Here is an 11,115-nt window from a genome sequence, read left to right on the forward strand (position 1 = left end):
ATTAGTGGATTTTTGCCCCAACGGTGACTGACCGATACAGACTTTCAAACTGTTGGTGACAAAAGACCCCTAAAGAGCTAGCCCTTGATTTCCAATTTAAACACATAATATTTTCCCTTTTTGCCAAAATTTTGGGAATCTGTACAAATAATCAGGGCATACTAAATATTGCCTTGTTTCTTTGCTATGTGAGCACACAGTCTTTATGATCCCATCAAGTATAGGCACATAAATCTGTGTGCTTTGGAACAGGTATAGGATGAAAAAGTTTTCCAGAAGGAATGAATTACAAGGAGAGGTATTAAGCCAATTTGTACCTCCATTTTAGGTACACAGCTCAAGAACACCTTGAAGGTACCCTGTTTTTTAATAAAGTGACTATGTTACCCACTTCTTGGAAACTGGTTTAAACTGATTTCTATGTGGGATTTCCACTGCATCTAGAATCACTGACCCAGTTTTGAAAGTTTATACTAATGCCTTTTTCCTTTTGGGGCTGGGTTTGTTGAGCAAAATAAATGAATTTTGAAGTGGGGCAAGCTTGGAGGAAAGCTATGGTAATGTTAGTTTTGCCAAGCAAAAGATGCATCCCTTCAGACTTCTTCTGTTTTGATTTAGGGTTCAGTAACCTCCTAATCCTCCAGATGCTTAAGTCAAAATTTATACATGTCCAGGTGCATCGATGCTAATAGAAATGGTCTAATGACATGATTAAATATGTAGTTAAATACCTGGGGAGGGTCAGGATCGTTTGGACAACAGATTAAACAAAAAAGGAGTAAAAAAACGTTTAACACCACTGAAAGGCTAAAGACTGATTTTTAAAAATGTGAAGCAAAGGAGAAATGGAGCTCAATGTGCATTTTACAGGCAGGTGATAAATAAAGGCGAAGTATTTCTTTGAAATATGGTCTGTTTCAGAACACCCCTCTTAATCACTTGCTGAGTAGGAGGCCTTAAGAACTTCCCAGCTGTTTTCTGATTGCTGTGGAGGGGTTATGGGTCCAGTTTGAATCATCTGTTATCCAGCCAGTTCAGTTCCTGTGCAGATACAAAATGTCTTGGAGAAACCATACTCAGTTCCCTTGATCCATTACATTGGCAAGAGTGTGTGGATCCAACCTTCCCTCCCTTTTTTTTTTTTAATTGCTGTAAATTGCAGTGATCTCTCTTGATGCTGGATTTATAGAATGTTTTGTGTCTTAGTGGGAATGTCTTCAATAACATGATAATTCATATGTTTAGAGATAAGATCTTGAAAGGAAAATATAATGGTATCCCCTACTGTCATAACAGAAAAATCCCATAAAGTCTTTAAATCCTAACAACTTCAGAAGAAGACATCAATGTATGTAGGAGGCAATATAATTATTTAGAAGAGATACTCCATTGATAAAAAAGTAAGATGAAACATTAGCTGGTGTCTTATGAGAATATAAAATGCTTTTAACTGTACATATGTATGTTTGATACACCTCAGCTGTTGCTTTCCTGACTCTTTAGTGTTCACTCTTAAACAGTATATTATTTTTACTTCAGCAGCTTTTGGCTAATTATTTCAAGAAGCTATTGGAAACAACGTACTCCTAGTATCATCAGATGTTTGCTTTGTACAGCAGAGCATAAATATTCCTTTGGTCTTCTAATTGTTTTTGGTTTAATGGGTACCTGTTGTGGAAAAACTACTCCTACAGCCTAAAGAGCCCAGTCTTTAGAGCACAAGTTCATTGAGGTATTTCTGTACAGAGCCACATTGAATATTCAAAGAAAACAGCAAGCAAAATCCCCGAAGGATTAAAGCCTCTCTCTTTCCCTCTGCCCTATTAATGTGTTTATGTTTCTGTAGAATTTGTTCTGCTGGTGTAGTACTGTCTTAACAACATCTGAATTTTTCTTCGTTCTTCTTTTTTTTTAAATTTATTTTTATTTGTAGGGTAAATTGCCAGTTCTTCTGCTTGGTCAGTCTGCAGACTTGAGGCCAGGAGAATTTGTGGTCGCGATTGGAAGTCCATTTTCCCTTCAAAACACAGTGACTACGGGCATCGTTAGTACCACTCAGCGTGGAGGGAAGGAGCTGGGGCTCCGCAACTCCGATATGGACTATATTCAGACAGATGCCATCATCAATGTAGGTCCCACTCTGAACCTCCTCCCCTTCAGCTCTTAGATTTCTTGAATAGTTGCTTTGAAAATGTCACCAGTGATACAATTCTTAAGAACAGTGAGCATAGCTGGCTTTTCTTTTATCTGTGTAAATATGGACATGTGTGGTGCAGCAGCACTTGATTGTTGTTTAAAAATCCCCCAAGGAACCACACCAAGTACAATATCTGCCTTCACTTCAAAATTCTTACAGATTGCAAGGGAGGAGGCAGTATTCTCTGGCGAATAAGTATCTTTTCAAAATCCATCATGTTTTCTAAAAAGAAGCCAAGCTTAGTTTATGGATTCAAGTTTGTTTCTGCATTAAGGCAAAACAATAGTTTTTGTACTTCTACTGTTGGCCTTGTAAGAAATCTTCACTAACAGCTCCCAGAGCTGTCCTAAGATCTTCTGAGTCGCTAGCATGCTACTGTTAAAACAAAAGAAAAACCTTGGCTTTCTTAACTTACTCTGGCAAGAGAAGAAGGACTAAGTCTTTGCAAAGCTCAGCTAAGAGGGGTGATGTTAAGTGCAGTTAATGGGTTTGGATGTTAAGAGTGTTCTGTTGTACATATTTAATAGACAGTGAAAAAATTACTACAGAAATATTTCAAAAGTTTCTGTTATGTTTTGCTTGCCATTAATTAAGAGGTAGATATTAAAACATGTTCCTGCCATGTTTATTTTCAGTATGGAAACTCCGGAGGACCCCTAGTAAATCTGGTAAGAGTTTCTTTAAGTTTGCTTAGTGTCAAGATTACTACGTTTTACTTTTTAGTTTAAAAACAAAAAACCCCACCCAAACCAACAAACAAACAAAACCCCCACACCAGAAATGTGATTCAGAGCTTTTGATATCTGGCTGACGACACAAAATTCACATGGTTCTTACTAATCACTTGTCTGTGTTTATGTTGGCAAATCACAAGATATGCTTGGATTTTAATATTTAAGGTGTTTATGGTTTGCATAGTTTTGAGCAAGTGTAATGCCCAATTTTTTTTGCCCGTGCCTTGCAAGAAGTAAAAAGCACATTTTAAAGTTGAGGCGTTTGCCCTCACTGTATACCATGCAGCCAGCAATATTTTTTGCATACTGAAACTCAGTTTAATGTTTCAAAAACGTATCTACCCCTTTATTTTGAATCACACTGAGGGGGCTGAAAAACCCATATATTTATTTGCTGGTTTGCCATGTATTTATTAGGGTTTATTTGCTGATATCATAGAACGCAGTCAGAGCTGACCTTGCAGCAGGTGTGGATAAGCCCAAGAGAGAACAACTGAAGCAGGTTGCAGAACCCAACTTGGAAGAAGTCATCCATTTCTCTTCAAGACGCTTCACATTTGCTAATAACAATTTCTTTTTTCTCCAGGATGGTGAAGTCATTGGAATTAACACATTAAAAGTTACAGCAGGGATCTCGTTTGCTATCCCATCGGATAAAATCAAGAAGTTCCTAACTGAATCCCACGACAGACAAGCTAAAGGTACAGTACTTCACTGCTTTGAAAGAGAAAAACATGAAAATAATAATAAACCAGAAAGTCAACATCCTTTGAGGCTCTTTTAGTGCGAGCAATCGATCAAGACCTGTTTTCCTTTTTGTAGGAAAAGCTATAACCAAAAAGAAGTACATTGGCATTCGAATGATGTCTCTAACTCCTAGGTAAGTAAGAGTGGTGGTTCCTCACCTTTCCGAAGTGTGGTCACTGCATGAATTTGGATCAAGCTCATGATCTGCAGAAACAACCAGGGGGATGAACCAGCAGCGTGTGCCTCTGTAGGTGCTGGTGACAACTCGCAGCCAGTTTTGCTAGCTTTTTCTCTGCATCTGCTACATGGTTCAGCTCTCCTGTAGACTCTTGTATGAGCTAGTTTTTAAACAACTCTCTGACTTTCTCTTTTCCTTAATGCTTCAGAAGAGAATGGTTAGTGATTGTTGATTTGTCCCAGGGCTCCACTACTGTTGTTACCATCTGCCCTGTGCTGTCTTGTGGGTCAAGGAGAAAACAGGACAGTATGTTTTCAAGAATTACAGCAGCTACATGCATATTTCCATTTCTATACAATTATTTCCATTAAACAAGTTGCTTTATGTAAAATGAAGCTTTGCATGTTGTTAATACTCAAACCAGAAAAGACTCCTGAGCAGGTGGTACTGTGTCCTGTAGAAATAACCAGAAGTTTTCACATGTGCAGGACCAGAGGTATAACAAAGCATTGAAAACTGAAGGGGCTTTTTTTAGGTGTTCAGGATCTGCTAGTCCTAAAGTCATGACCAAGTTTTGAAATGTTTTAACTCAGATCCTCTGTATCTGTTGAAAAGATTGTCTTCACCAGAAATAGGCATTAAAAAACAGTATGCATGCAAAAAGTATAACGATTCTTGAAATATTTAAGGGTTAAAACAAACTGTGAAGTGTCACATCAACATGTGTAAAATACCTCAGCTAGTGTATGTTAAGTGAGTTAACTGAGTAAAAATGCATGATTTTTTTTTTCCATCTTGTCAAAATATTTTTGTTGCTGTTTCTTCATTTCCCAGCAAAGCTAGAGAGCTGAAGGATCGCCATAAAGACTTTCCTGATGTTGTCTCTGGGGCCTATGTTATTGAAGTAATTCCAGAAACACCAGCTGAAGCGTAAGTTGAACTACTTTTTTTTCTCAAAACCACTGCCACTGACTTAAGGAGGTAACAATGGAGAATGTTCCCTGCTTAACTGGCTATCTTGATTATGCTAAATTAAAAAAAAATTACAACCATCTGATACCGATTAGGTTGTCTACTGGAAATCAGTTTGTGGTTTCAGTCCAGTCCCTGATGGGCAATATTGCGAATGTATCAGGGTATTGCAGCGAAGCCCGGTCAGCGTTCCTGGCCGAAAGCACAAGGATTCAGTGGGCTGAAAACTCATTTTTCGTTTTTCTCGGTGATCGCTTCCAAGACATCTGTTGTACCGATGCCAGTGCTGAATAAAGATGTTTGCTTGTGCATGCTCCCTACGGCCCTGCTAGTCACTCCTGTAGGAGGGCAAGGGAGAAGCTTTGTGTCCACCTTGTGAAGACGTGTCCATCTCAGCCCATGCACCTCCGTGTTGGGCAAACCCATCAGCTCTCCTGGCATGCCTCCATCGGGGGTGAAATCCCCTCTGGGCAGCAAACACTCTTCCGTGCGAGAGCTTTGTCAGGAGTCATGTTACTGGGAAGAGCTTTCGGTTTTGGCCAACTGCTCTTTTTCTTCGTGTTATTCAATATTTGCTCAGAACCTCATGTGCTGGTTGGTACCACGCTTCACGAGATGCCTGGCTGAAGTACGGCGTCTGGTCTGTGATCACTGGCACTGGTCTGGCTGGCTCTTGCTGGAGACACATTCCCTTCAGAGTTTGGTTAATACAAAACCACTCAGTAACCCAGGGTAGGAAATAGGAAACTTTATTAATTTTCTGAAGCTAGAGATCATTTAAGAGAAGAGTAAATCTTTGTGGCAAGAAAGATGCATATGTAGCACTAAGGCATGTGGGCAGAAAGCTGCTTTGAGCAGGCATAAGTTTTCTCTTAGGGAGACTGTGAGGGTGGTTGGATGATGTCTTTTTGTTACAGTTTGGATGCCGCTGTAAGACATACAGCGTTAGCTGTCTGTCTTGCTTTCTAAATTATTGCTGCTTTGTGTAGATAATTCTTGTTGGCAGCGCTGTTCATGCAGAATGCTGGTGTATCTGTAATGTGGAATTAAACTGCAGTTAGCGTAGGAATAGCATGGCTGCTCCAGTGTGGGACTGAGCTTACTGCCTTGACATGCAGGTCCAATCTGAAGGTGCAGAAAAATCATTACAGGAGTATGGATAATAGTTAACAGAGAGTGGGAGAAGGACCTTTGGAGGTAGAAGAAACGTGAGGCAATGTAGCCTCGTAACTTGAAGGCAAACTCAAATCAGGATGCTTCATTCAAAGGCTGGCCTGGAAATTAAAATGCATCCCATGTTTGCTCTGTCTCCCCCACTCCTAGTCCCCTTGCCTGTGGGTTTCCCCATTCTGCTGATTTCCTCTCCCATGCGCGTTGTGTAGACCTGCTGGGTAGGGGATCAGAGCAGTTCTGCACCTACCTGTCCTGGGTATGAGTTGAGAGAAGAGGCTGCATGAGACCAAGATAATCTGGAATGGTTTCTTCCATTAAAATGTTTTAAGCCATGCCTTCGGTAGGCAACCAGATTTGTTGCAAATGTTGGCCAAGGCATCCTGCTTGCAGGAGACATTCATGTAAGGCATTTTCTGCGGGCGGAAGAGGTCGATGACTGCTCTGTGGTTTTGTGAAGAAGGATTATGCTGAAGGGCTGAATCATGTCTGATCTGGTTACTTGGTTAATATTTCCATAACTTGGAGCCAGACCGTTGTGCAAGACCGGGCAAGACGTTGTGGTCGATGGTATCCCTCACCACCCCATTTCTTGGTCCCAGCAGCAGTCTCAGCCAGCTCAGGGAGAGACCTGTGGCCCCGGGCAGAGGAGCCTTGTGGTGCTGGCTCTGGTTCTGCCCCGTCTTGCTTTGAGTCGGGAAGGTTTTGGTTTTGATTTGCATACGGTGCTGAGGTCAGGAGAAGAGATTCTGGGGGCTGCAGGCAGGGGGAAGGACTCACATGCATTAGTGGTGACTGGGCTAGATCCCTGCATGTGTTATTCTGCTCAGGTTTAAAACACGAAGGTAAGGTGAAGTGGCTGCCAGTAACCTATGTATGGAGAACAGCATGGATCCGGGACCAAAATTCCTCATGTGTTAACACGGTGCCACTCAGATTGCTTTGCTATGTATACGTGAATAAAAGCTCGAAAAATTTCCCTTCTGAAATGAGTGCCTTGTCGCAATTATTTTAAAGGAAAAATACACCTCTATCTCTTCTACCGAATCAGCATCTAGGATCCTTGTTGCAAAATTATTGCACTATTTGCAATAGTGAATTCCTCTGTAGAGAGTGAAATATGGGGTTCATCCGACTTGTACCTCCATCTGATCTCTGAGGTTTCTGCATTGTATTGTAATCTTCACCGCTTCATAAGTTCTGATTGCTTCTTGCCTGCCCACTGTCTCTCTGTGCAACTGCCGTTGGGTGGGAAATAGAAAAAATCCAGTGATCTTTTTTTTTAAAACAATATTGTAAAGACAATGCGATGGCAATTATAATAATACATTGCTGCTTTGTATTTTCAGTGGTGGCCTGAAGGACAACGATGTGATTATAAGCATCAATGGACAGTCGATAAGTTCAGCCAGTGATGTCAGTGACATTATTAAAAAGGACAGTACGTTGAACATGGTCGTACGCAGGGGCAATGAAGATGTTATGTTAACAGTAGTTCCTGAAGAAATCGATCCCTAACCAGAAACATGAGCTGGATTTCATGTTTTCTTTTAACAGCGTTGGACTGCTTATATTCTCTCTGTGCTGGTACAGGAAACGTTAGACTTCTGACCAACATTCTGCTTGTTCAGTGGATTAGTATTGGCCAACAGAGTAACTTCTAATAGGTTTAAGGTGCAAAATCAGTGTAATTTCACGTACTCCAGACGATAATTTTTTTCCTTCTGTATTATGTATGCAATGTATTCTTTACTGGCTATTACATTCCCCGCTTAACAAATCGATGTTCGCTTCCCTGTGTTGAATAGATTTACCATAATTTCCGCTAAGATTTAAACAAAACCCACGCACACAATGTGTGTTGTGGTATTCAGGTATTTATAGGTTAGCTGTGTTTTAACTGGAAATACCGTTGTAAAGGAGTAGTTGGTTTAAAAGAAAACACAACTGGGTAAAAAAGTTTGGTTTATAAACACAAAGAAATCCCAACCAAAATAACCTTTTGAGGATCCCGTGCAGGATTTTAATACTATGATATTTTCCTAGTGTTATTAAAACAATTCAACAGTACTTCTTCTTGTGAGTGATTCATTTTATTTCCTCTTCTGGAATGCTTTTCTTTGAACAGCACATCTGCCTGAAAGGATGTCCTGATGGGTCTCCTTTTTATCATCATAAACCAAAACACTTATTTTTCGGTATGTGCTTGGTTTTGCGCTCTTGTGCATCTGCTTTTCTTAGCATGGCTGGCTCAAATTTGTCTTATTGGCTATAGCATATTGCCTGTCTTCCAGATGTTAGTATGTTTGCTGTATTGTTTTAATTCCAACTTCACCAATGCCTTGAAATCCATTTGCCCATTATAGAAATTGTCATATGGTGGATCACAGATCCTATACCATTCTAGCTCAGATGTTAGGATGTTTGTAACCGTTGTAGATCTGGCCTCAAGCTCTTTCAAACAAGCAGTTTTATTCATAATCTTGAGTGCTGGTGTGTGTATGATAGGACCTGGTTTTGACTAGGATATTGGGCATTCCTCTAACATAGAGACTAATCTTTATACGTGTATTTATGGCTGCCCTTGAAGCTTGGGTAGTGAATGGGATTGTCTTACTGTGAAGGAGAACAATCAACTAAATTTAATTACAGTGTAATTACGCATTGGGTAAACAATAGGCTAAGCAGCCTTTCCTTTCCTCTGTTGAAATATGTATCTCAGAGAATAAATCCAAGGGCTGTAGACAAGTTTGGTGACTGTCATTCCTAAACATGCTCTTCTTTTGGAAACTGCTTCTTAGTAAAACTTTTCAACTGGGTACCTGGCAGTTTATGATTTCTAGAGAAAGGGCTGTGTTCCATGCAGTTACAGCAAGAAATCTTCTAGACCCCTGACAGCATTGCTTCTCCCACCAGCTGTATTTCAGTTCTGTTTCAGCCAGTTTATCCTAATTTGGGGAGCTTCTGTATCGCTAAGCGCCAGTGCCTGCCCTTACTCACCTGGATCAGTATAAATTTACACAGTCATACAGTGTATTGACACTTGACATGACTGAACACCTCATTACTGAATTACTTGTGCTGTGGTAAATCACACATGTCTGAAAATCTGCCAAGATATTAATGGTGCCAAGCGCTGAAGGTCTACGATACTTCCTAGCATGAAAGATGCAAAGTAGAATGATCTTGCAGAGTTGTTTGTAGTATATTTGCACCACAAGTTCGTCTTACTGATGTTGATTCATATTTCAGCTTCCTGTTGAAGTGGTATTATATTTTGCAGACCATCCGTGCCCTCTGTAGTGCATAGTGTGGTGACATGCAGCTCGCAACAAAAGTGAATTAAAAAAAATCCCACCTACCTTCTCTGCTACAGCACCTCAACCAAGTTGGCTTAACTAGCAAAAAATAAGCTAAAGCCCCGAAACCAGGAAATTATATTTAAAACCGAAGTTATTTTTCATCTGCCTTTTTATTTCAAAACAAGTGGTTGCATAATTTACAGAGCTAGTTGTTTTCTTTGTTCCTATTGTTTGTTGTTGTGGTGTCTTAATATGCAAACCCGTTAACTTTTTTTTGCTTGGTTTCTAGCTAGCTGCTTTGCTTTGGGCTTACCGATGGTCTCTCTAGCACAGCACATCTTTATGCCTGTGCTTTACACCGATGCTGCTATGAGGCATAAATGCTGCAGGACGACGGTTCGGACTTGCATGTGCAATAGGAAAGAGGTGAATGAACTTGACTTCTGTAAATGGTTTTCCTGCGCCACTGGGATTAGTGAAATATTTGACCGGATTTCTAGCCCGTAGCTCCATCTAGTGGGATGCAAGATGGTCTCTTATTGCAGCCAGTCATTTTTCATCATATATTTGAAAGTGGTTTTCTGATTTATCTTTTTTTTTTTTTAATTTATGATTAATTTCTTTGCATCAGATCCAGAACCACATGCATATCCTGAAAAAAATGTTAGAATTTACTCTGCTAGTATCCAACCATGTTTGTAGCTACCCATATGGTTTCTTACAATCAAAATTGTCTCTAAATATTTTTCAAGTATTTAATAATACTGATAAGCAGAGACACAAAAGCAAAGTTTGTCTTTAATACAATTGATTAGCATGTATTTTTGATGTATTATTGGGTTATAGATTAGGAAAGGTTTTTATTCTTTGTTGCTTCAACGCACAGTTCTTTCCAAAGTGCAATTGAAAATACTTTGTACAGAATAGCTTTGGCACAGCTTGTATAAATATCAGTTTCCTGGAAATTTCAGCAAGTGTTGGATGCTAAATCAGGGAAATTGGACATTCTGGCTTGATTTTCAGTATTTTGGAATGTCTGAAATGGAAACTGGAGTTGCTGTGTATGTGATGCTGAGTAGATGGCTACGTGTGGCTACACTCGGAGGTAGTTTTGAAAAGCTAATTCACTTATTCCATGAGGGAAACGTCTCGAGCTGTAAAAGAAATGATCATGACTAACAATTGTCTGGTTTCCATGGCTTATATGCCAAGCAGTAAAGTCGTGTGGTTTTAATACCAGAGGGACTTTTTTTTTCCTTTTTTTCCCCTCCCTCCCCATAACTACTTTGTATTTATATTAAAGAAGTTGAGGATGTTTTTAAAATGACGTCTTTCCAAATTACAGTGAGAGAGACATCTAGTAAGGCATTAGATTATATACATGTTCTTACATACCAGAAAAATTCTGTAGAGGTGATTAAAATTGCAGTTGCAAATATCCAGGAGAAATAGTGGTGATCAAGAAGCCAGTAGTCACCAGCCCAGAGCAGTGAATAATGAGTGCCACTGAGTATTTATTTGCAGGCAATGGTAGGTCACTGCAGGAGTCCTCATCCTTAGACTGAGAATAAAGAAATGTTCATCGGAGGTTCCAGGGATCTCTTTGACTGAATTATATTTGAGATTATTCCTGCTGTTCCTAAATTCCCGTATTATTTCACACTGTTTCCTCTTCCAGCCAGAAAATAAGGATGTGACTTGGCATCCTTCACTCAGTTTCCCCCATCCCTTTGCTCTTCCCGTTAGCACTGCTGATGACTGTCAGCGAAAGGAAGCCGAAATTACACCCTGGGCTGACGTTAAATCAGACTTTGA

At 39.9% G+C, this 11,115-nt stretch overlaps 1 protein-coding gene across 1 annotated transcript in view; it reads left to right on the forward strand.

The window, feature by feature from the left end:
- HTRA1 (HtrA serine peptidase 1) overlaps positions 1-8,068 on the forward strand; it is a 34,776-nt gene extending 26,708 nt beyond the window's left edge. Inside the window, exons 4-9 of the mRNA XM_068398657.1 lie at positions 1,934-2,128; positions 2,833-2,865; positions 3,518-3,632; positions 3,754-3,811; positions 4,691-4,786; positions 7,348-8,068. Of these exons, the coding sequence (XP_068254758.1) occupies positions 1,934-2,128; positions 2,833-2,865; positions 3,518-3,632; positions 3,754-3,811; positions 4,691-4,786; positions 7,348-7,516 (666 nt within the window). The 3' untranslated portion in view covers positions 7,517-8,068. The remainder of the gene's footprint in view (positions 1-1,933; positions 2,129-2,832; positions 2,866-3,517; positions 3,633-3,753; positions 3,812-4,690; positions 4,787-7,347) is intronic.
- Positions 8,069-11,115: the final 3,047 nt, after the last annotated feature.

This window comes from Nyctibius grandis, chromosome 4 (assembly GCF_013368605.1).
Source record: "Nyctibius grandis isolate bNycGra1 chromosome 4, bNycGra1.pri, whole genome shotgun sequence".
NCBI classification, from domain to species: domain Eukaryota; kingdom Metazoa; phylum Chordata; class Aves; order Nyctibiiformes; family Nyctibiidae; genus Nyctibius; species Nyctibius grandis.